The following is a 26,764-nucleotide window of genomic DNA, read 5'->3' as shown; positions in this document are numbered from 1 at the left end:
AACTAACAGGCACACAACTCCTGGGTGGCACATGTATGCAGTCGCCATTGCAGGGAAACACACTCATCAACACTACTGACAAAGTCACCCCCTCCACACTGCACACTTCATGACCACCCAAGTGCACACTTTGAAATTTACCCATGTGACTAGGATGACTGGCAATCACAAGATGGCCATACACCAACACTGCTGTGCACACATCAAGAAAGATCACACAGACATGATGGACCCTGGCCAGCCTCCCTGCAATCCTGTGGATAGAATCCCACTCTGTGCTGGCAGTGCATCCAAACATGCCATGTGTACAATTTACCTAACATGACCATAGAATGATTAGGATAGCAATAGCTCATCACAAACAACCATCATTGCACCCCCAAGAATCAGAGTCAAGAAGAACTGAAGTGCCTGTCACCTATGCAAAACCCTGAACATGAGAAACAAGACAATAGTGATGTTAAAGTGGCATACAGAGCATGTGTCAGATAAGACCATACCATAAGTGCAGAGTCGATACATGAGATCCTGCACAGGGAAGGGGCAAACACAGTAATGAACACCAAGGCCTGTGGCCAGTCCAAAGTGCAGAGTAGGTACATGAGATCCTGCACAGGGAATGGGCAAACACAGTAATGAACAGCAAGGCCAGTGGCCAGTCCACAGTTCCAAGTAGGCACGTGTGTGCATGAGAGGCTGCACAGGGAATAAGCAAACACATCAATGAACAGCAAGGCCAGTGGCCAGTCCAAAGTGCAGAGTAGGTACATGTGATCCTGCACAGGGAATGGGTAAACACAGTAATGAACAGCAAGGCCAGTGGCCAGTCCACAGTTCCAAGTAGGCACATGCGTGCATGAGAGGCTGCACAGGGAATGGGTGAGACTGTACACTGCCATGGTCAGCAACACAGTCAGGGGGATAACAATGGGCAGTCCAGGCACCGCTGTGGGAGAGACAGGTGTGGGAGGGGGCCTTTGCCTCAGACTTGGCTGTGAGTCGGACTGGGAGGTGGCTGAGTGTCGGGCCAGTTGGAGTACTTGACCTGGGAGAGAGAGGACCAGCTGAGGTAGAGGCATCAGTGGCTTTGTGAGTCAGAGGGCTGCTTGGACCGGGTGGTGTGTTGGCATGTAGAGGTGGAGTCATGCTGCCGTGAGATGCAGTGTATGAGGGAGAATGTGGAAGGGTGCTCCACTTCTTGGGGACCAGATAGAGCATGATTGTCTTGGGCGGAGTGGTAAGTGGGGCGGGCACAACAGGCACACTCTCCAACAAAGCTGCATCAGGTGCAGCCGGTGGGCCTCCGTCTGGGGACCTGCTGGATCCGGAGGTACGCTTGGCCTGGCCTTGCCTTTTCCCCTCTATCACCTGTTGACCAGGTGAACCCTCTACAGTGACCACCTTTACATGCTTCACAGGGGTCTGGATGGGAGTAGAGGTTGTGGGTGAATCTGCCTTCGAGGGATTTTTCTGTAGACTCTTAGCAGGCACCAGCTTCACAGCAGGCACGGGAACTGCCTGCTTTTCTTTGCGAGACGCTTTTGGGACAGGAGTGTCCTTACCTGGGGATGCCTTTGAGGCCTGTGACCCTGAGGCCTGCTTCTTGGCTTGATGCCCCTGAGTGTCACCTGAAGGTCTTTCGCCTTTGCGCTCTGGGGTGGGTTTGGTTTGTTTGGGGACTGTGTCTGCGCTCTGGCCCGCTTGGGCTGCTGCTGTTGTGTGCTGCGTGTGGTGTATCTTGAGACTGAGGTCTGTGGTGTGGGCTCACTCTCGTCAGATGTAGCCACTGGCAGGGGGGTGGCCAAAGGGACCGGAGCTGGACTCTGAGCCTGTGACAGCTGAATGGCTGCCGTCACTGTGGAGGACAAAGACTGGACAGTCCTGTGTAGCCCACCCACGTCTGAATGAATGCCCTCCATAAAGGCAACTACCTGTGCCAACTTCTTGTCATGGTCCAGGAAGGCATTAAGGAGAATTGTCTGACCCACACACAGCTGGCGCAAAAGGTCCACAGCCTCAACGCTGAGGGCAGCGGGGGAGACAGAGGCAGCAGTGCCTGGGGGGGAAGGACACTCTTCCCTTCTTACTGTTGCAAGCAGGTGCAGTACTAGTTGAAGTAGGTGGGAGGGTGGGCACTGGACGTTGTGTGGTGGGAGAGGAGGCAGAGTTCCCGCTCCCTGTGCCCACCAACATAGAGGTATCACCGCTGGCATCAGATGATGTTGAGGTTGGTGTCTCTGGATGAGATTCCTCAAGCAGACTCCTGTCCCCCTCCGAGGCACTGGTCACGTCAGTATCAGTGTACTCGTGTGTAGCTATCATGCCTGATGCCTCACCACTGGAGTCCATCCCCTGTCCTTCTGTGCCCACTGTAGATGCTGCAAGAGACAGAGACGTAGGTTCAGTTTAGTGCTATTCACACAAACATCATATGTAAGCAAAGCACAAAACAAGATGAGGATACCTCCATGTTGCACACCAACCTGTGCATTAACATTGTGCAACCTTAATTCCAAAGTCAAAAACTGCATGTTACCATGCAAACTTGCCCACACAGCCAAATAGCCTGCCCGTGCCTCTGTGTAACCAGGCATACAGATCCCTCTGAGCATACCTAGGGCTCTGAGGGGGTAAAGATGTACCTCCCAGTCACATCTGAAGTCAGCATAAGGGGACAACACAGATACAGACTCAAAAATATCAGTTCACAATGGCCATGAACTCATGCCATCCACCATGTTGCACTAAGGGGCACAATTACAGTTGCACATTGGTGTCAGATGTGTAGTCCTTACAATTTCGAGGTCATTTACTGCACACACTGATGAAAGCACACTCAGATGAGGCCCACAGCCGTTCACTTCAATGGGATGTCTCTGACTCCCCAAATGCAGTCGATGCCATAAGGCCACAACTCAGAATGCAATGTCGAGAGCCAATACTTCAATGGCATGAGAAAGTACAGGTAGGGAAAATGCATGACAGCTGCACCCAACACAGAGGCCACTTACAAGCCATTGCATCACACTAGCAACATCACAGAACTTAGCACTGGCTCAGGCTTGGAATACATGCAGTCACTCACAACCAAAGTCACCCTTCCTTCCCAGAATACTCACCCCCAGCTTGCTGCTGATGGTCCTTCAAACGTGCATCCAGCTCCGGCTGTGTCACAGCTAAGATGCAGGCCATTAGTGGTGTCATGGTCCTGCGCGCCAACCTGACAGTCCGAGGGAGTAGCCCCAGCGTCATCTCTGCCACGTTTTTGCTCAGCCGGCAAATGTCATCCCACCTCTTGTGACAGTGAGTGTGCCGTCGGTCGGAGACACCCAGAGCCCGCACCTTGCGTGCAATGGCCCTCCATACAGCCTTACGCTGGTGGACTTTGAGCTGCAGGCATGGGAGACAAGAGGGGGAAATTTCAGTGACACTGGGTTATGTACCACTATCTCTCAGTACAGGAGCATGATACTAACTCAGCACTACTTCACAGATATATTTAGCAGAAACAATAGAGAATGACACGTAGTACATAAGCATGGGATCATCATACAAAAAAACATGTCGGTATGAGGGTGGACACAGACCCTGCCCATCTCATACACATGCAGGATTCCAGCACAGAAAGCCATGTGTAGAAGGCCCACATCTGCTATCCAGTTTGGAAATTAGGTGTCGGGCAGAATCACTGTGTCCTACACTGCACACCCCTCAATGTCCTTGCCCTGTGAATGGCTCACTGTGTCATGGAGGTCACATATAGGGACATGATCTCACAATCTCACACCCTTCTCACAAGGTCTGTCGTGTGCAATCTACAGGACTGAGATAGCTCTCTTATGGATAGTCTAGCATACAACCCATATGTCTCACTCTCTATATTAAGTGATGTGTCCTTGTCAAATTGGGCAGTGACTGTGCAGCCCAGGGTGGCTCACACTGAGGTTCAACGGGGCTCATCTGGAATGTCACATGCAGGGACAATATGAGAGGGCAAACAATGCCTACACATGCGAGTCAGTATACATGATGTTGAAAATGGAAGGAGGTCGGTTCAAAAGTACAACAATCTGCAGTCTCATAGGTGAATTTCCACCAAGAGTTTCACCCTCTGGCATTAAATTCTTGTCCATAATGCGGACCTATACATGGTGGCAATATTAGGTCAGACACACTTCCATCAGTACCCTTTGGACATAAACCCTCGGTATTGTCACAGATGAGCCTGTGAACAACATCATGTACCCACACATCCATTCAACACAGGAAATTTCTGTCCTGACTCCAGCATAACAAACTTGCTGTGTCACTGTATGGCTGCAAAAACATATGCATATTCCTCCCATCCTGATGTGCAGCAAGGGAAATGTGTGAAATAGGCTGCAAACCCCTTTCCTCTGGATTTAGCATGCTGGGCAGTGTATTACACAAAGCCACACTCTCAGGCACATACTGCAGCAGATCAACTTCATGTGTGCACTTCCTGCACTCTCACTTCCACTCCTAACACTTACCATGACATCTGGAGCACCATATAGCCTCCCATACTGTGTGAGCACCTCGTCCACCAGGACTTCCAGCTCCTCTGTGGTGAAGGGAAGGGCCCTGATTTTCTCAGTCCTCGCCATCACTGGGTCCAGGAGACAGGTGCGGCAGCAGTTGGTGGTGAGGGGTGTCAGGCAGCAGTGTCTGGAGACAGGAGCAGCAGCAGTTGGTGGTGAGGGGTGTCAGGCAGCAGTGTCTGGAGACAGGAGCAGCAGCAGTTGGTGGTGAAGAGTGTCAGGCAGCAGTGTCTGGAAGCAGTGTAAATTTGAGACTCTCTCCCACACATATATAGCCCCCTGGGGTAGTTTCAGTGATTCTAAGATGCTGCAATTGGTGTTCCTGGTCAGTTTTTTTCAAAATCATCCAATGACTGGCCCCGCGGTAGCAGAGAACGCCTACCGCTATTTTAAAAAATGCATTAGGCTACCGCGATTGCGGTTCCCATTGGATGTAAGGGCATGGGAATTGGCGGTGACACACCATAGGGACCAGGCGGTTGCTACTGCAACTGTGCGTCTTTCAATTGCATTCAATGACCAGCCCAGCGGTAGTGGAGCAGGCCCACCACTATTTTCAAAAATGCATTAGGCTACCGCGATTGCAGCTCCCATTGGCTGTAAGGGCATGGGCCTTGGCAGTGACCCCCCCCCAGGGGCCAGGCGGTCGCTACCGCGATGTGGCTGCTACCCATTTGCGCCAATGACCGTGATTTGTGTGGCAGAGCATGCCAACTGCCAGTGTACTATATGTATATCACTACAGCAAGTGTGGCTTTGGCACTGGTAGTGACACATTGCAGGGGCCAGGCGGTCGCTACCGCAATGTGGCTGCTACCTATTGGCGCCAATGACTGTGATTTGTGTGGCGGAGCATGCCAACCACAATTGTACTATATGTATATCACTACCGTGAGTGTGGCTTTGGCATTTGCGGTGACACACCGCAGGGGCCAGGTGGTCGCTACCACGATGTGGCTGCTATCCATTGGCGCCAATGACCGTGATTTGTGTGGCGGAGCACGTGGACAGTACCTATGGACACATCATGCTGTGTCAAAGGCCAATGGCAAGTTCTCAACAGTGCACAGTAGACACATGATTCATGGCACAAGATTGTGCACACAATGCCAATGTAACGTTTACACCACTGCTGACTACACATGCCATGTTGGTGTATATGATTGAAAACATTGACATGTACTCCCTCATATGTCACTTGTGATGTTGTTGGGCATGTACACAGATCAGTGTTGTGACTCTCCAATGGGTACACATGTCAATGTGTGATAGGGCTGAGCAACTCACAGTGATGAATGTCTGACTACACAATGTGCATATTTCACTGTTTACTTTGCTTGGCTCATGCACATACTTGTTGTTTACGCACAGACTGCGCTCATTGTGTTGTTGATGTGTGCCCTGTTCGACTTACGCAAGAAGGTGTGGCAGGTACAACAGCTAGGTAGGAGACAGTAGTGTTTCTGTTTCACACATATGCTGTATGAAATACTCTCAGGGTTGCTCATGCAAGATATGGCCGTATCCCTTTGGGCATTCACATAGTCAGATATTGTTTTGGAGGTACTCATTGTGTGAAAAGTGGACAAGTGTACAACTAGTGTACCTGAAGGTGTCCCTACATGTAAGTTGGGCTGTAAGCTGAACTGTGATGACAGTCATTGTTGGCATTGTGTCAGTCAAAACATAGGATGTTGGACACATCTCATGGTGGATTGCATTGACATGTGTCCCCTTTCATCTCACCTAGGAGGACACCAAATGTGCATCGTCCCTTCACAGTGCTGGCAGACATGGAGAATGAGGCGGTCATATGGAAATTCCGTCTGGATCGACCCACCCTACAAGACCTATGTGCTATGTTGGAGCCCCACCTGCAGCCTCGCAGAACATATCCAACTGCTTTTACACCAATGTCTAAGGTGATGGCGGCACTGCATTTATTTGCCACTGGATCATTCCAGTACACGGTGACCAGCGCAGGTGGGATGTCACAACCTATGTTCAGCATGGTGCTACGTGATGTCCTGTCCGCTATGATGACCTACAAGGACAGATATATCAATTTCCCCATTGACTGCACACATATTAGGCTGGTTCCACCACAGGCACATGAGCATATCTACAGGAACAGGAAACATTTCCATTCCATCAATGTGCAAGTGGTGTGCCAGGTGCATATGATCATCTCACATGTCTGTGCCAAATTTCCTGGCTTGGCCCATGACTCGTACATCATGCGTAACAGCATTGTGCCACAGCTGATGAATAATCTGCTTCCGGAGTGAGCATGGATTGTGGGTGAGTACGCAGAGTCAAGTAGCGTGTTGTGTGTGTGACATGCTGTCCTCTGCCACAGTTATATTACAAAGTTGGTCTGTGTATCTCACACCTAGGTGACTCTGCATATCCCAACCGTCCTTGGTTGCTGAGCCCACTGCGGAAGTCCGCTACAATGATGCCCATGGGAGGACACGTCGTGTGGTGGAGCGTAGTTATGGTCTCCTGAAGTTACGGTTTTGCTGCCTGGACAAGACCGGAGGTGCACTGATGTACTCGCCCAAAAAGGTGTGTCAGATTGTAGTTGCATGCTGCATGCTCTACAACCTGGTCTTGCGCAAGGAGAATCCCCTGCTCCTGGATACTGATGAGCTGCCGCAGCTCCCGCCTGCAAACCAACCCATGTCCAGTGACGAGGATAATGGAGAGGAGGAAGGTGTCAATCTGCGTCAACAGCTCATCAACTACTACTTCACTTGAAGGTGAGTGACAATGTACAACAGGGCCATTGTCTGCTGATGTCGTTGTTGGTGAAAAGGTCTATGTGAGCTTTTTGACTGCAGCCTGTTGTTGACTTAAGCTGACTGCCAATGTTTCTGGGACAGGGTAGTTTAGCACAGATACAGGATGTCTATGTCGGTACTGTTGCTCATTGTAATGTGTACAGATTGGAGTGCCTTGATGACAAGTGTTGTGTGATGGCTGTGATGCCACCGCCTGACTAGTGAATATTGGTCTGTTGTGTTTTCCTAGGTCCCTTCAGCCTCTCCTTGCCTACAAACAATCCGTGCTCCTGGTACATTGTGATAAGGGTGAACATTGTACATCCTATGATAAACATGGAGCAGAAACAACTACATAGGTGTGTAATGAGGGTTTATTTACAAGGGGGACATGTGACAGGGAAGTGAATATTTACAAAAAAGTGAATAGTGTATCATTGAATTGTCAGTGATAGAAGATGAGACAATCGAGTGGTCACCACATTGATGTGGTGACCCAGTCCAACTGACAGATGTCATTAACATGGCAGTGTGGGGAAGGACAGTCAACAAAGTCAATGCAATGGTGAAGAGGTGTGCCATCATGGCTGGCTCCTTCATTGGCGTTGGGCGGGTGCTTTGCCACAAGATCCTCCCTTGGATTTCTTAGGACGGCCCCTTGGTCGTTTGGCAGGGGGGCCCTCTGCTGTGGGATCAGCGGGGTCTGAGGAGTCCCCCCTCTCCTTGGTCATAGGGGAGGATATAGTACTGTCATCCTGCGGGCCACCGGAGGGAGGTAGAGGTGTTGTTTGGGCCGCAGGCCTGTCCCTCAGAACCGCCACTAGCTGGCCCAAGAGGTCCATGATTTGGCCCATGCGGGTGTCCATAGACCTCAGCAGCAGGCGGAGCTCACGGGAATCTTCCTGAGCCTGACCCGTTTGTCCCTGGGCCGTTTGTCCCTGGGCCCGTTCATAGGCCCCAAGGACTCTGGTGATGTTGGCCAGGGCTTCGGTCCCAGTGCCTGGTTGGCTTTGACTCCCCCTTGCCCTCCCACCTGCCCTGCTGTCACGGATCTGTTGCCTCACCACTGTAGGCACCCGCCTACTCTCCTTGCCCTCCTCAGTTGGTGGGGTGGGGTGGTCATCCTCTGGGGCAGGAAGTGTTGCAGGCAGCACTGGTGGTGGTGGTGGAGGCCGCACAGGTTGTTACAGCAGTGGTCAGCGTAGTTGTTTTTGTTCCTGATGTTGTGGTGGGGGCAGTGGGGTCCTGGGACCTGTTGTGCCCTGGCATGCTCCGCCTCCTCGAAATCCAGGGAGTCATCATCAGAGATTCCATGTTCCGTGGGTGGAGACTGGCTCTGCAGGTTGGTGTTGTCATCCTCTGCAGTCAGTTCTTGGTCACCTGTGGGACAGAGGGGAAATGGTCATTGACGTGCACCCCTCCAGCTTGGTGTTCATGGATCTTATTTACAGGTTATGCACCACACAGTTTACTAGTTCTCACATTGTATGTCTGCACAGTAACGTGCATCATGACATGATGTGGAGGTACATACATTACTTGTCCATGGTGTGACATGTGAATGGGTGCCATGCCCCACGTGCAGATTTTGTGATTACAAGGACAAGTTGTCCTCTAACGCCTAGCGGCACTACGACTTGTTGTGAAGCATCTTTGCTGATTACTCTTCCTGGCAGGCGTTACATATGTGCATGAACTAGCCATTGTCATCTCATGCATACCTTTGTAATGTCCTGTGCTTTGCTTTATTTGTTCTACAGACCATGATTGTTATTTTTTCAGAAGGGCCTTGATGCTCTGGCCCCATGGAACTTCATTCAGTGTTGTGCATGTTTGTACCCTGAATTTCTTCTACATGTGATTTGGTGAGTCACACTTTGGTTTCTGTGACAGTTACATACGCTTAGTTGTCTGCACACTTTAACTGGATATTGGATCTGTGTCATTTGTTTGGGATGTGAGTGCTGGTGTTGTCATATGGCTCCATGCTTTTCAAGAGGTATGGTGGGGTGCATGAACTGTCTACTTACCTGTTCTGTTGTTACATTGGGGTTGAATTGCTGGCAAATCTCTCTGGGTGTGTGTTTGTGTGCTCCATCCTGCTCCGGGGTGGGACCGGGGGCCTGGTGGGAGTTGTAGTGCAGGCCTCCCACACCCAAACAACCCTCCCTGGGAAGATGGCTACCTACCTGTTAGATGAAGGAGAACAATGCAATGGCTGCCACATGCTTCTGGGTGGGAAAGGAGTGTTCCATCCTGCTCAGGGGTGGGACAGGGGTGCCTGGTGGGAATTGTAGTGCAGGCCTCCGACCCCCAAACAGCCCTCCCTGGGAAGATGGCTACCTACCTCATAGATGACGGTGAACAATGCAATGGCTGCCACATGCTTCTGGGTGTGTGTTTGAGTGGTCCATCCTGCTCAGGAGTGGGACAGGGGTGTCTGGTGGGTGTTGTAGTGCAGACCTCCCACCCCCAAACAGCCCTCCCTGGGAAGATGGCTACCTACCTTTTAGATGAAGGTGAACAATGCAATGGCTGCCACATGCTTCTGGGTGGGGGGAAGTGTTACATCCTACTCAGGGGTGGGAGAGGGGGCCTGGTGGGAGTTGTGGTACAGGCCTCCCACCCTCAAACAGCCCTCCCTGGGAAGATGGCTACCTACCTGTTAGATGATGGTGAACAATGCAATGGCTGACACATACTTCTGGGTGTGTGTTTGAGAGCTCCATCCTGCTCAGAGGTGGGACAGGGGGCCTGGTGGGAGTTGTGGTACAGGCCTCCCACTACCAAACAGCCCTCCCTGGGATGATGGCTGCCTACCTGTTAGATGAGGGCGAACAATGCAATGGCTGCTACATGCTTCTGGGTGTGTGTTTGAGTGCTCCATCCTGCTCAGGGGTGGGACAGGGGGCCTGGTGGGAGTTGTGGTGCAGGCCTCCCACCCCCAAACAGCCCTCCCTGGGAAGATGGCTACCTACCTGTTAGATGAAGGTGAACAATGCAATGGCTGCCACCTGCTTCTGAGTGGGGTAGTGCTCCATCTTGCTGAGCTGTGAAACAAGGGGCCTGGTGGGAGTTGTAGTGCTGGCTGCCTGTACACATGTAACCCTGGGAATGTTGCTGGCTACCTTTGGGGTGATTTTGATTGAGTGGATGTTACATCTGTGAGACCTGTGTTGGGCATTGTGGTGCAGATGAATGGACCTGGGCCTAGGAACTGTAGCTTTGTAGTTGTGCAAGACAGTACATAGCAGTGTAATGGTATACATTTGTTTGTCCTTATCAGCCTGCATTCCCATGGCTATTCCTGTAAGACTCTCTGGATGCAGTATGGCAAGCACCTTCTCCTCCCATGCAGTAATTGTTCTTGGTGGAATAGGAGGGCCACCGCCAGTCATCTGAGCCAGCTGACGGTCTTGTGCTTCTTTTGTTTCACTGTCCTCTTGAGGTCATGCCACCGCTTCATGATTTCCTGCTTGGCTCGCGGGGTGGTCCCTACTGCATTGACCTTGTTGACTATCCTTTCCCACATTTGTGCTCTGGTGGCTACAGCTGTCTGTTGGACCAGGGTACCAACCAAATGTGGCTCTACTCTTATTATCTCATCTGCCATGACTGACAACTCACTCTCTGTGAATCTGGGCATTTTCTTTTGTGCCATGGTGTGTGATGTGCAAATGGTTTGAGGTGTAGCTGTGAGGGTGGTGGGGGTGGTGTGGGGGTGTGTGGGGGTGTTGTTGTGCTGGTGAGATGTGTAGTGTTTTGTCTATCCAATGTGCTGCAGGGTTTGGTTCCTTTAGGGCTGGAGTAGTGCAAAGGATTCTGGTCAGGGAAGGGGCTGGTTTTATACTCTGCTATGTGGGTGTGTCAAAATGGGGAATTGCTGTCAGGTGTGTTGTGTGCGTTGTCCTGGGATTTGTATTTCTGAAGTTGCCATGGGGGTGTGTCATTGGGGTGTGTTAGGTGTTTTTGGGGGCATAGCTAGTTTGATGTGTGCACTTGGTGGCCTTGTTGTGTGTTTTTTTTGTCAACCGCCATATTTGTCACGGAGCGTCCGCGGCGGTGGCAATGCAACAGCCCTTCCGCCGGCTCTACCATTCATCACTGTTTGCGATTGCGGCAGTCGGAAACAGCGGAACATCCTACTGTCACATCGAGGGAATCCTAATTTTACGTGCGGTAACTCTGCTGGCCACGCGGCGGTTTAGTGTGTTTCCACCGCGAATCTGACCGCTGCGGACGGATTTTCACCAGCTCTGCCCTCTACTGGCAGTCTTTCGTGGCATCGTTCTGCCGCGGTAGGGATTTTTTTGGCGGTTGATCCTAATCAGACTGCCGGTTTTGCCGCGGTACCAGCGGGCGCTTGATTTCCGCTACCATGGCGGTCAGGGTGGTTTTCTGACCGCCATCCTAATAGACCCCTAAGTGTTGAATATGCAACTGACAGTACTTTTGCATACCAAGTAAAAAAACTGATAGCACTTGCCTATGTCCCAGTAACTGAGGTAGCAGAACACTATAACATCCTAATAGAAAGCCCCTACTACAAAAGAAATGAAGAAAAACTAAGCCCATTTTTAGATTACTTCGAAGATACCTGGGTGGGTAGACTACACAGATTAGGGCACAGAAGACTACCCAAATTCCACATTCCATGGTGGAATGTGTACCTGTGCACACTAAACAAACAAGCCAAAACCAACAATGCTGTTGAAGGATGGCATAATGCCTTCCAAGCAACAACAGGCAGAGGGACACCTACACTACACAAACTACTCCAAGCTCTCCAAAAAGAACAAAGCTTATCAGGAACTCAGAATAGAACAATCTGTGACGCAAATAGGCCCTAAACTCACTAAACAAACCAAAAAAATTTTTGAGTTACTACAAAGTCAGGTATCACTATACCCAAGCACAAGAGGCCTAGAATACCTATCAATAATAGCTAACACCATACTTTAAAATATTAATCTACAGCAAATAAAAATAGTTTTCAGCAAAACACAAACTGTATCTTTACATATAATTTTTATAAATTTTGAAAAATATAAATAATTTTTCATATATATTTAATTTAGTAATATAAATATATGTTGACATCTTAATTAAATTTTACAAAATATAAGACATATTTAAAATATTATTCTCAACATTGCCCTCCCACATTTATTAATTAAATTACTTACGGTTTATGTAGCTGAAGAAAAGATATTCCAAAGATCGTTAATCCATCCAGGTATCTCTCAATCCAAACGAATGTAAAAATGAACCCAAAACAAAATGCAAAAATCCAACTGTTGCAAAAATAATCCAGGGTCGATAAATCCAACTTGATTAAACCATAAAAAACCCAAAAAAAGAAACGTTCCAGGAAAACCGGAAAAATTAAGAAAATGTTAAATAAATATTAGTATAAAATACTAATACACACTTCTTAATTTTAAAAAAGCTATCTTCTTCAAAACGCGACTCCGATAAATCCAACTTGATTAAACCATAAAAAACCCGAAAATATATTTTCAAAAAAGAAATGCGCCTGGCAAACCTGAAAAAGTAACAAAAGTGTTAAATAAATATTAGTATAAAATACTAATACACACTTCTTAATTAAAAAAACGCTATCTTCTCCAAAACGCGACTTCGATAAAAGAGAACCTGTAAAAAAGTTAAGAAACATACCCACACACAAAAACATAGGCATACACTATAATTAAATACATTTAAAAACACGTTTAGCACCATATACACAAATTTCTCTTTATATTCTAACCTCTCTACACTAGGCCTCAAACAGTCACTATCGATATCTCGCTAAAATATGACTAACAACTAAAACACACCAAAAACACAACCACCTAAGACTAGACACACTACCTACCACCTAACTACATTCAAATACAAGTAAAAACTTAGGGGTCTATTGGGATAGCGGGCGGTGTCTGCGGTGGCGGAAAATGCCTTTTTCCGCATGCCAGCAGCAGGCCTCACGCCGCCATATTAGTATGGCCAAACACAGCCCATTTCCCATCTGCCACGGTGCTATGCGCACCGCCATCAAAGTGCGGTGGGAGCCAATGGAGACTCACCGCCGTGTGGAATGACATCCCATCCGCTGTACAAATCAGGATGCCCCAAAAAGCAAGTCGCACCGCAGCGGAGAAACTGCCCAACTAGAGACGGCGGAAGCTCGACAGCGGAGCGCGAAACCTGATTCCCGGTCCCGACCACAATGGATCCAGCTCTTCACGTCTTTCCGGTGCTGTACCTGATACATCACCAGCAACTTATGGGCTGTCGCGTGCGCCGCCGCAGGTACGCAACAACACAATCCCGCATACAACCACAACACACAACTCATGGGCTGATACAGGGTCGCTGGCCACACCAGACACCCTGGTGGGAACAGGAACACATCCACAAGTGTACCCACACATGTCTTACCTGTCACCAAGACACCCCTCCGCATCCAGGTCACACATCACCGCAAACTCCAAGTAATGACCCGGTCACGTCACCGCAGCGGTGAACAAAAGGGAAAGCATGCGCATAATGCCAATGCCAGGTATGGGCAGGGCATAAAGTACACAGGGCCACACCTCCCCACTCCACACACTGCCCCCCCACATGAAAGGACATGCTATGTGCACCCCCCTGTGCACCCCATGCCCAACACCAAGCTAGGTGAATCCACACCCTGCACCACACAACAAACCACCAGGGAGACAGCCACAGCAGGAGTGGCTGCAGAGGAACACACAGCACAGAAGCACTGGCCCAGGGCACCCCACACACCACAAAAACACCACCTTCATGGCAAGAAAGCTGAGTACAAGCACAAAATGAACACACACACATACAATGAACAAACATCCTACTGGACACACAGCCTGCCAAGTCACACAGACATACCCCACACTGACATACAGCCACATACACAGACCACATGCCACCAGCAATGGAGCACAACATATAGGAAAGCCAAAGTGAGGTGCACACAAATGGAAGGCCAAGGAGACAACCAACAAGCATGTGTACATCACATGCAAGACAAGGAACAGAGAACAACACCCTCACCCCCATCAAAGCACACATGGCTGGCACAGTGTATGAACTCAAACAATAGTCACCTCAGTGCAACAAATCAGGGAGACAGCAAGGCAACCCATGTACAGGCACAGGGATGAAAGGAAGGCCCTGAAGTCAAACTGTGAACAGCCACACATATGTACACAACAACTTCACAGGAGTATGCCAGCAGCACAACACACAGGGCACATTGACACACTCCACGACTGTCAAACACAAGTAGGATTCTTCACACATACCCCCCTCACACCTGCAGCACACAACCCCAGTGTCAGACACACAGAAGGGTGTCAATAATGTCCAGTCAATCCAGAACCAATGTCTGCACAAAAACAACAGCCAAACACATAAATCAACAGAAACACACACAGAACCACAGCAAGACCACACATGACCTGTGCAGCAAAACTGTGGGAAGGCAATGGGAGCACAGACACAACAGGAGTGCACAACCTCATCAGTCAAGAACAATGCACAGACAACATACCACAACACAGACAAGAAGTGCACCATCACAGAACAACACAGCCACATTAAACACACAGCAGATGCACATGACAATAAATCACATAGCAAACACAGCAGGACATCAGGGGATGCACACCAGGCCAGGACAAGGCAACATATACCCACAGCACTGCATGCACAACAAGCAGTGTGTGCACACAATATATAACAGTCCCACACAGCCATGAGTGACACACCATGAACACCCACAACAACAATCAAAACAGCACACTAACAACATCACACTCAGGAAGTCAAGCAGTACCCCAGCATACACACATACACCTAACCCAACACCCACAGATGCACAAGACTGGGACACAAAAGTAGAAACAACTTGACCAGATGACTGGGCAGCACAGACAGTTGAACTGCACATGAGCAACCATGACTTCTGAATAGTACTACAACAACACAGATAACAAATTGGGGAAATGCCATGAGTAGCACAGTGCTCCTGGACAAAGATCTGCACCACAAAGCACAGTGTCACATATTAAGTGATGGGGAGGCAAACACACAGACAACACAAGGGGACAGCTGGCATCAAAGTGAAGTGATGTGCACTTCAGTAGTGGGCATGGCAGGAGTGCACCATACACAAATAGAGGGAGTGCTGACTCACAATGTTAAGGCATCTGAAGTACAGATAGGGGATGATATGACACCGCACACCACATGCCACACTGGAGGCAATAAAGCATAATGTGACAGCAATGCATGAGCATATCACACCCACAATGTCAGTGTGGTTGAGCAGGTATGCACAGTGAGTACAAACAGAATCAAGACACACAGCTGTTCAACAAAACAAAACCATGACTTGCCAGTCACACACTCTGCATACTCACAATTGGCAAAAGCAACAAGTAGGAGTCAGCCAGAACTTCAAGGACACACCAACACAGTGCACAACATACAACTCACACATGTGCCCACAATCACAATCACAGGTCTGAACAATCACACAAACAGGCACTCTACTCCTGGGTGACACATGTGTCTAGTTGACATTGCATGGGCACACACATCAACACTCACGACAAACACACCCCTTCACACTGCTCACTTCCTGACCACCCAAGTGCACACATTGAAAGTAACCCATGTGACTAGGATGACTGCCCATCACAACATGACCATACACCTACACTGCTGGGCACACGGAAACTAAGAACACACATACATGATGACCCTGGCCAGCCTGACTGCAATCCTGTGGAAAGAATCCCACACTGTGGTGGCAGTGCCCCCAAACCTGACATGTGCATAATATAGCCAACATGAACAAAGAATGAAAATGACAACGGCGTACCATCTAAAACCAACATCATTGCACCCACAAGTATCACAGCCAGGAAGAACTGAAGTCCCTGTCACCCCAGTACAAAATTGAACAAGTCAGACAAGCCATTGGCAATGTTGAAGTGGCACACAGGGCATTTGGCACAGCAAACCATATACACACAGGAAAAACTTTATTTAGTAAGGACACTGACAAAACAGAAAACAGGAGCAACTGTCTTTATTTACAAATTGCACAGATAGGCCCCATTAGAGAAGAGCAAGGCACAACATGCAGAACTTGTCAATGAGAAGCTGCATAGGCAGGGGGCAAACAGCAAGGCCAGTGGCCAGTCCAATGTGCAGATGAGATACATGAGAAGCTGCACAGGGAATAGTTCAACACAGCAAGGAGCAACAAGGCCAGTGGTCAAAACGAGGTGCAGAGCGAGTCCATGTGAAGTTGCACAGGCGGGGGGGGGGGGGCACACAGCAGTGAACCACAAGGCCAGTGGGCAGGACAAAGTGCAGAGTGAGTCCATGAGAAGCTGCACAGGCAGGGGGCAAACAGCAAGGCCAGTGGTCAGTCTAATGTGCAGGTGAGGTACATGAGAAGCTGCACGGGGAATAGTTCAACATAGCAAGAAGCAACAAGGCCAGTGGTCAAAATGAAGTGCAGAGTGAGTCCATGAGAAGCTGCACAGGCAGGGGGCACACAGCAGTGAACGACAAGGCCTGTGGGCAGGAAAGAGTGCAGAGTGAGTCCATGACAAGCAGCACAGGCAGCGGGCACACAGCAGTGAATGACAAGGCCAGTGGGCAGGACTAAGTGCAGAGTGAGTCCATGAGAAGCTGCACAGGCAGGGGCACACAGCAGTGAACGACAAGGCCAGTGGGCAGGACTAAGTGCAGAGTGAGTCCATGAGAAGCTGCACAGGGAATGTGTGCAACTGTACCCTGCCATGGACAGCAACACAGTCTGGGGTGTCACGATGAGCAGCACAGGCCTGCTGTGGGAGAGACAGGTGTGTGAGGTTGACCAACATTCAGACTTGGCTGTCAGTCGGACTGGTAGCTGGCTGTGTGTCGGGCACATTTGGAGCACTTGACTGTGGAGAGAGAGACCCAGCTGAGGTATAGCTATCAGTGGCTTGGCAAGCCAGAGGGCTGCTTGGACCAGGTGGTGTAGTGGCACGTGGAGGTGGAGTCATGCAGACGTGAGACACAGTGTGGGTGGGAGATTGTGGAGGGGTGCATTTCCACTTCTTGGGGATTCTAAATGGCTTGCCTGACTCAGGGTCATTGGGAAGTGGTGTGGACACAACAGGCACACTCATCACCAAGGCTGCAGCAGGTGCAGACGCTGGACCTCCCTCTGGGGACGTGCTGCATCCAGGGGTACGCTTTGCATTGCCTTGCCTTTACCCCTCCATCCCCTGCCTACCAGGTGTTCTCCCTACAGTGCCCTCCTTTCCCTGCTTCACTGGGCTTGGAATGGGAGTCGAGGTAGTGGGTGAATCTGCCTTGGAGCCCTTCTTATGTGTACCCTTGGCAGGCACCACCTTCTCAGTGGGCACTGAAATTGTCTGCTTGTCTTTGCGAGACGCTTTTGGGACAGGAGAGTCCTTGGCTGGGGATGGCTCTGAGCCATGTGAACCTGAGGTCTCCTTCTTTGCTTTTTGGCCCCTGGTGTCACCTGATGGCTTTTGTCTTTGCGCTCTGGGGTGGCTTTGGCTTTCTGTGGGGATGGTGTCTGCGGCCTGGACCGCTTAGGCTGCTGCTGCTGTTGTGTGCTACGTGGGCTGTATCGTGACCTTGAGGCCTGTGGAGCGTGGTCACTATCGTCAGACGTGGCCACTGGCATGGGGGTGGACAAAGGGACTGGCGCTGAACTCCGAGATTGCGCCAGTTGAAGGGCTGCACGTCACTGCGGAGGACAGACTGGACAGTACAGTGCAGCCCACCCACGTCTGAATGTATGCCCTCCAAGAAAGCAACCACCTGAGCGAATTTTTTGTCGTGGTCTATGAATGCATTGAGGAGAGCTGCCTGGCCTACACACAGCTGGTACAAAAGGTCCACAGACTCAGCACTGATGGCCGCAGCGGGGACAGGGGCAGGGGCTGCGGTGCCTAGTGTGAAGGACACTCTTCCCCTCTTACTGGTGCGAACACGGGCAGCACCAGAGGAAGTGGCTGGGAGGGTGGGCACTGTACACTGTGTGGTGGAAGATGATGCAGAGTCCCCGTTCCCTGTGCCCGCCAACATGGCTGCGTCACCGCTGGCATCAGATGACATTGAACTTTGCGTCTCGGGCTGTGATCCCTCCAGCAGACTACTGTTCCCCTCAGATGCGCTGTTCACATCTGTGTCACTGGGCTCCTGTGCAGCTGTTGTGCTTGTTTCCCCACCACTGGTGTCCGTCCCCTGTCCCTCCGTGACCACGGGGGATGCTGCATGAGAGAGAGAGATGTAGGGTCAGTTCAGTGGCAGCAACAGAACAAGCATATGCTAGCAAAGCAACCATGAAGATGACTAAATCTACATGTTGCACGCCACCCTGTGCAAAAACATTGTGCAAACACGTTTGTTACTCAAACAGTGCATGTAAACAAGAAAACCAGGCATAAGTGAGCCATGTGATGATCACACAGCACAAGATCCTGCATGTGGCTCCATTCAAACAGTAACACAAATAGCTCAGACCTGAAGCCCACCACCCAGAATGCTATTGAAATGCCCAGTACTCAAATTCCCTTAGGAAGTACAGGTAGGACAAATGCATGACAGCTGCACCCAGCACAGAGGCCACTTACAAGCCACTGCATCACACTACCAACATCACATAACCCAGCGCTGGCACAGGCTGTGTACACATGCAGCTACACATAGCCAAAGTCACCCTTCCCAGAATACTCACCCCTAATTTGCTGCTGATGCTCCTTCAATTGTGCATCCAGCTCAGGGTGTGTCACGGCCAAGATGCGGCACATTAGTTGTGTCATGCTGTGCCATGCCAACCTGCCAGTGTGAGGTAGCAGCCCCAGTGTCATCTCTGCAACGTTCTTTGCCAGCCGTGAGATGTCGTCCCACCTCTTGTGGCAGTGGGTGCGCCGTCGTTTTGGGACACCCAGTGTCTGCACCTTGCTCGCAATGGCCCTCCACATGGCCTTACGCTGGTGTACTTTGAGCTGCAGGCATGGGAGACAAGTGGGGGCAAACATCAGTGACACTATGTCATGTAACAAGATCACTCAGGACAGTAGCATGAAACTGACTCATCCCAAATCCACAAATATGTCTTGCAGAGACAGGAATGCATCTCACATGGTACATCTGCATGTGAGAAGCACACCTAAATGCATGCGTGTGTTGAGGGACACAGTACCTGCACATCTCATATAGAAGCAGGATGCCAGCACAGAAAGCCATGTGTACTCTGCTCACATCTACTGTCCATTTCTAGGTAGAGCAAGACATACATCACATATCAACATGTGTTTGGGGGAGACTCACTGTGTCCAACACTGCGCAGGCCTCAACGACCTTGCCCTGTGAATATCTCACTGTGTCATGTATGTCACATTGAGGGACATGATCTCTCAAACCCACACCCTTCTGACAGGGCCAGTCGTGTGCAATCTACAGGGCTGAGACGGCTCATTGATGGAGAGTCCTGCAAAAAACACACATGTAACACTCTGTACATTCAGTGATGTGTCCTTGTCAGATTGGGCGGTGACTGTGCAGGCCAGGTGGGCTCACACTGAGATGGACAACAGGGACCCACACAGCCATTCATACAAGCAATCACTGTCCTGACTCCTGCATTACCAACTTGCTGCGTCACTGTATGGCTGACAAGACAACACATGTCCCTCCAATCTTGAGGTGCAGGCAGGGAAACATGTGGAGTAGGGTACACCCCCCTTCACCCTAGGAAACAGCATGTTAGGCAGTGCATGACACAACCCCACACTCTCAGGCACATACGGCATCAGACTGACTACATTTGTGTGCCCCCCCTGCACCCTCACCCCCACTGTTGAAGATATACCACGACATTTGGGGCACCATATAGACTTGTGTACTGTGGGCCCGATTCACAGAACTAACTTAAGACAAAATCCTAAACTTACTACCATTTTCGTATTCACAGAAGGCACTTACTCATTTTGGTATTCACAGAAGACACTTACTCATTTCGGTATTCACAGAAGTTAGGAGTCCTAACTTTAGGACTCCTAAATGCCTTCTGTGAATACCGAAAGTCTTAAAATTAGGATTTTTCTCAGTTTAGGAGTCCTAATGTTAGGACTCCTAACTTTTCTACTACTAAACTGAGAAAAATCCTAATTTTAAGACTTTCGGTATTCACAGAAGGCATTTAGGGTTCCTAAAGTTAGGAGTCCTATCTTTACTACTACTAAATTGAGAAAAATCCTAATTTAAAGACTTTCGGTATTCACAGAAGGCATTTAGGAGTCCTAAAGTTAGGAGTCCTAACATACTACTAAACTGAGAAAAATCCTAATTTTAAGACTTTCGGTATTCACAGAAGGCATTTAGGAGTCCTAAAGTTAGGACTCCTAACTTCTGTGAATACCGAAATGAGTAAGTGCCTTCTGTGAATACCAAAATGAGTACGTGCCTTCTGTGAATACCAAAATGGTAGTAAGTTTAGGATTTTGTCTTAAGTTAGTTCTGTGAATCGGGCCCTGTGTGAGCACCTCGTCCACCAGGACCTCCAGCTCCTCACTTGTGAAGGGACTGGCACGGAGCTTCTCAGTCCTTGCCATCAGTGAGGACATGAGACAGCAGCGGCGGCTGTGGGTGGTGAGGGGTCTCAGTCAGTAGTCCCTGGAGGCAGCAGCAGGTGAGGGGGTCTCAGGCAGCAGTCCCTGGAGGCAGCAGCAGGTGAGGAGTCTCAGACAGCAGTTCCTGGAGGCAGCAGCAGGTGAGGGGTCTCAGGCAGCAGGCTCTGTGAGCAGTGGAAATGTGGGGCTCTCTCCCACACATATATAGCCCCTTGGTGTTGTTTCAGTGGTTCTAAGCTGCTGCAATTGGTGTTCCAGGTCAGCCTTTTTCAAATGCATCCAATGACCGGCTCCGCGGTGGCAGAACACGCCTACCGTGATTTTCAAAATTGCAGGGGGCGTGGCTTGCAGCCAAGCAAGATGGCCGCAACCTAGTTGGGCTCCGGGGACGAGATCGACTCCCCTAACATCCGCAATCCATCCGTGCGGTGATCCGACCCCAAAAGTCCCGGAACGGACAGCGGACATACAGCGACGCCGCCTGATCCGACTCCCGGATCTCTCAGACGCCTGGGACGGAATCGGCGAGGCCCGAGATCTGCGGCCTACCTCGGCGTGTTCGACCGGGGCCTCGAGTGGCAAGGGGACCCCGGGCGGAGCGCGACCGGGCCGGACCGGCCCTGAGGCGACGGCGGAGGTTTGGCGACTACTGGCGGAACCGACGACAGCGCGACCGGATGGAGCCGGGGCAGCATTGAGGCGAGTGATCCGGAGAGGGCTGCACAACCGTGCCTGAAGACCCCGATCGGCCCACACCGAGAGACCCGATTGAGGCGTCGGGGCTGAGGCGCGAACTCCACTGCTCATCCCGGAGGCCTGGGACACGCTTCTGCGGGCTACTGTCTGGCGCCGGTGAGGCTCCCCCGAGCACCCACTACTAGCAGGGACCGGTGGGGTGAACCGAGAACTGTGGCCCTGCCCTGCGCCGGACTCCGCCACGGTGAGAAGCCGCCCCTGCTGATCCGTGCCACCCCCAGGGGAACGACCTGGGACGGAGAACGTTCCCCAGGCTGCCTGAGGGGTTCGTGGCCTGACCGGGGCGCCCTGCTGCACCGACACTCCATTGCTCTGCGGGAGTGGAGTTTGGAGGCATCACCCATCAGCGCCATGAGCGGGAAAGGAACCAAGGGGCACCAGCAAGGCAAGCTGGATAAATTCGCCTACACCAAAGACTCCGCAGTGCCAGACCGCAGCGGCCGCGCCGAGAAGATGGCGGCGACCAACGACACATACCGAAGGTAACACTGGAAGACATTATGGCGGCCTTAACGCAGGTACAATCCACGGTGGGGTCGATTTCTACGGACGTGTCCCTGCTTCGCGCGGACTTCCAGAATATGTCCGCCAGGGTTGCGGAGGTGGAGCAGGTAACGGAGGCCCTAACGAAAGACTCGAGCTACCTCTTACAGAAGGTGTCTCAGTTAGAGTCGGAGAACAAACGTATGGCGGCCCGGCTGGACGACCAGGAAGGACGCTCCCGCCGCAATAACGTGCGCATTACCGGGATTCCCGAAAGTGAGGGACACCCAGCCATGGACCTATATGTTGAAGACTTGATCAAATCCAAGTTACAACCCCGGGGCCTCTCGGCATTTTTCTCGGTGGAGCGAGCCCATAGAGTACCAGGTGTGCGACCGAAGGTGGGGGCGCCTCCGAGGCCCGTCCTGGCCCGCCTGTTCAATTTCCGAGACAGGGACGCCATTCTGCAAGCGGCGCGGGTGGCACCGCCCATCCGTCTCCAGAACTCCACGGTGTCCTTCTTCCCAGACTATACGGCGGCGGTGGCGGCGCAGCGGCGGAGTTTCGTGGAGGTCAAGAAGAAGCTAAGGGCCCGAGAACTTCCATATGCAATGCTCTTCCCGGCGCGTCTCCGTGTTGTGGCGGAGGGCAAGACTCTCTTCTTTAACACACCAGAGGAGGCTCATGACTGGTTGGAGGGGTGGCGCCAAGCTAGTAACGCAGGGCGCTTCAACCGGGGGACAAGGCGCCCCGGGAGTGCGGAAGATCCTACTGGACACGACCGGCGAACGGAAGAGGTTGAGGAGGAACCTACCGGATGACATAGTGGCTTGTTTTATCCCCGAAATGTAGTTCGAGACTGATCTCCGGGGACCGCTGATGATGTATTGGCCTCATATCAACTGTTTTGGGACATGAACGATGGGACCTGGGGATAGGGGATGTCCTGGTCTCCCTCGGACTCCAGGCTCCTTAAAGCGCAAGTACTGGTTGGGGTTAAAGGGATTGAGCACTCTGCTGAGTTGGGGTGGCGGGCAGTTCTGAGTCCGTGTGGCAGGGAGGCAGGGAGGGGGGTGGGGGGTTGGGGAATGTTTTATGGTTTTGTTTTTCTGTTTTGGTTATATAGGACACGGACCTCAGACTTACACCACGCACATACTCAATACACGACCCGGGTCGCAGTACGCGTTATCCGCATCATGCTTTGTCACTTCTCCCAACCGCCGTGAAGTCAGGCTTGCTGAGTGATGTATCCCCTGACACCAATTTGACCCCGGTGCGGCCCCTCTCTCTACTCACATGGAATGTTCGGGGATTGGGAGATAAAATCAAACGGGGCCTGGTCCTGCACAGTATCAAACGGTGTGCCCCGGCACTGGTCTTACTCCAAGAGACCCACCTCACTGGCACTGCTACTAGAGCGCTGGACAGATGGGGATATAAGATGGTGGTGCATTCTGATTTCACCTCTGGGTCCCGGGGGGTTGGCATTTTGATGCGCAAACAGTCCCACTTAATCATGCTTAGTGTAAATACGGACGGAGCCGGGCGTTTCGCCGCCGCTCACCTTCAATGGGAAGGGCGGCCCTACAATGTAGTGTCGATCTATATCCCACCCGGGTTACATGCTGAGGCGCTCCCGGCGCTTAGTGAATTTCTACTTACGCTACCAGAGGGAGAGGTGTTAATTGGGGGTGACTTTAATGCAGTGATGAATGACCACACTGACCGGTCTCCGCCTCGAGCGAGGGGCGGGGGAACGACCCGCCTTGCGGGCTTCACGGCGGCGCTCGGGTTCACAGATCTCTGGCGATTGTATCACCCGGGGAAGCGATCCTACACGTACCACTCCGGGGTACACGATAGTCTAACCCGTATCGATCACTTTCTGGGCTCCCCCGGTTGCCTTCACAAGATTGAAAGTATTGACATCAGACCCAGGGGCATCTCTGATCATTCCCCGATCCTCTTGCAATACAATAGCTATCACCTGATGCGCCGCCGCGTATATCCGATACGCCCCAGCTACATGCGACTGCCGAAGATTAGTAAATCCATCGCACAGGCGACAGAACACTACTTCCACGAAAACGCCGCTTCGGTCGACTCCCCCACGATTCTTTGGGAGGCGTACAAAACGGTGGTGCGGGGCCAGGCAATGGCCGCCATCACAGGTTATAAGCGCACGCAGACATCTGAGTTGCCCTCGCTGGAGCCTGCGCTCCGGACTGCGGAGGCTCGCCAGGCCGAAACCCCCTCCCGTGAAACCTCGCATGACCTGCGAGTGACTCAGGTGAAACACAAGGAGCACCTAGCAGAGCGTGTCAGACAGCGACTAGAGGCCTCGGGGCACACAGTCTACGACGTAGGCGATAAAACCGGAAGGCTACTGGCGTGGCTGGACCAGTGGTCGAAGTGGGGTAAATAAAGTAGGGGAACTGTGGGCGGGGCATCAGGGGGCGGGAATAATCAGGGATTGGTTCAGTGGGCGGAGTCAGAGGTGTGGCTAGAAAGAGCAAAGCATCCTAATTTTTAGCATGTTTGGCAGTTCACTAACCAGTTACAGCTTAGAAGTGTTTTTTAATGCTACCATTAGAAACACGTTTATTTGAGGTTTAATACAAGTTATTGACATTAAAATACATTTACACTGTGGGATACGTTTTCAATCACAGAATGTCCCAAATACGCATATAAGTGGAATCATAAGCCGTGTGTCCAAGCCATGTAGTTTATTTCATCAGCACTTTTCCTCCCTTTTTCTAACCATTTCTGTACATAAAATTTGGCTTTAGATTCTATGACAGGAGGCCCCACGTGTTTGGGAGCACTGTTGATTACATCATTCTGTGCTGCCCCCGGTTCATGCAAAATTGTATTCCTACGTTTACATGCTTCACGCAACATGTCATGAAGCCAGCATTAGATACCTCTTAGTTTCCAGTTATTGTATCTAAACATAGCGCACTCAAAAACAACCCAGACCTGGTGGTTTTGCAGATGCTTTTAGTAGTATCAAACGAATGAAATACAACTATTTTATTAGTAGTCTGTGTAATTACTACTTGAGTTAGTTAGCAATGAAAATTGCAAATGCATCAATTCTGATATTATGAGACTCAAACAGTGGTAGAGTCAGAAATAGGAAGTGGTCCTTGGATTATCTCAATCACTTATTTTCTCCCCTCCAGACTACTATCCGCTGCAATCACTATTAGACACCTTCGTTCTTTATCTCTCCACGAGCACTGTAGGTGTCTGGAAATACCACCCAACAGAGACTGCATGAGAGAACTTCAAACATGAATGGCAAAATATCCTAGTTTGCAAATGTTTTCCACATAATTATAGTTCTCTCGTGTTTGCCACATAATGCACCATATGCTGCATAATCTGATGGTTTTAATAAAAAAAATTGTAGCTCAAATTGATTAACAACGTGACTTGTGTTGCTGCGAAGTGGAGGGCCCTTTACAAAGGTTGACTGATCACGTGCTCAGTGCTGCACTTGTTTGTTAAACTGCTTTGCAAATGTGTAAAAATGTCAAAATAATAAAGTATCAGAAAATGTACAACATTATGCTGCAGCGGCCAGCCTTTTTTTGCTGCAGGATTTAGTCAACACTGCAACATAATTTTGTCTTCCATTGCTGCATAATTTCAGTGGCATCAAAGCAGGCAGCACATGCTAAAAGTGCTTGTGCATGAAGCAGAGAGACCGTGAAGTTTGCAAACTTAGGGGAATATTTATGGGAATGGTGGCGTAGGGCAAACTTCCTGCGCTGCCCTGTGTCACAGGGAAAGGGCAGGAATGCACCGTATTTATCCAGTATGGTGCATTCCTTTCCTTTTCCCCTGTGCTGATGCCATTTTGGCAGCCTAGCGCCAACGCAGGCACACTTGCACCATGGTGCAAGGATGCCTGTGTTGCATGAACCTTCCTATACAAAAACAATCCTAAGAGGCTCTTTACTCCTTCTTTGTGTGCTGAAAAAGGAAGGAGAAATACCGATATTTCTCCTTGTTATGCCTCCTCTCAGGAGGTGCAAGATTTTGAAGCAATCCGAAGTTTAGAAGTCCTTGTAAATCTGTGAATACATCAGAAACCGTGGGAGTTGCGTGGAAACTTTTATTGTTGCAGGAAAACTACTGGGTTTACAAGGAACTCTGCAGTGTATTATGTGTTTTTAAGAGTAAGTCATTATACTGCACAATTCTGCGTTTTTTTTTACTGGGGGCTGATTTTGCAGCATTGCTGCAAAACCAGTCCCCGGTTACAAAACCAGTCTCCTACCCAACACCCACCGCAACACCTCCTTTGCGCACAGTAAGCAAACGCAGCACTTTGCACTGCGTTGTAATACTTCATATTTATGAAGCCATTCAAGACATGCAAAGTGGCTTTGCGTGGATTTTAAAATATGACTTGGAGCTTTGCGTTGTGCATGCCAATCCCTGGTGAGTTGCATTAGTAGTGCTGGAACAA

At 50.5% G+C, this 26,764-nt stretch overlaps 1 protein-coding gene across 1 annotated transcript in view; it reads right to left on the bottom strand.

Moving 5' to 3' along the window:
• Positions 1-16,446: 16,446 nt before the first annotated feature.
• The window catches only part of LOC146865390 (uncharacterized), a 67,115-nt gene continuing 56,797 nt past the window's right edge, over positions 16,447-26,764 (bottom strand). Inside the window, exons 2-3 of the mRNA XM_085640734.1 lie at positions 19,143-19,413; positions 16,447-18,675 (exon numbers count right to left, since the gene is read on the bottom strand). Coding sequence (XP_085496860.1) covers positions 17,915-18,675; positions 19,143-19,413 — 1,032 coding nt within the window. The 3' untranslated portion in view covers positions 16,447-17,914. The remainder of the gene's footprint in view (positions 18,676-19,142; positions 19,414-26,764) is intronic.

This window comes from Triturus cristatus, chromosome 2_1 (genome assembly GCF_964204655.1).
Source record: "Triturus cristatus chromosome 2_1, aTriCri1.1, whole genome shotgun sequence".
Lineage (NCBI taxonomy): Eukaryota > Metazoa > Chordata > Amphibia > Caudata > Salamandridae > Triturus > Triturus cristatus.
The sequence above is the reverse complement of the archived record's forward strand: the minus strand, read 5'-3'. Positions and strand labels throughout refer to the sequence as shown.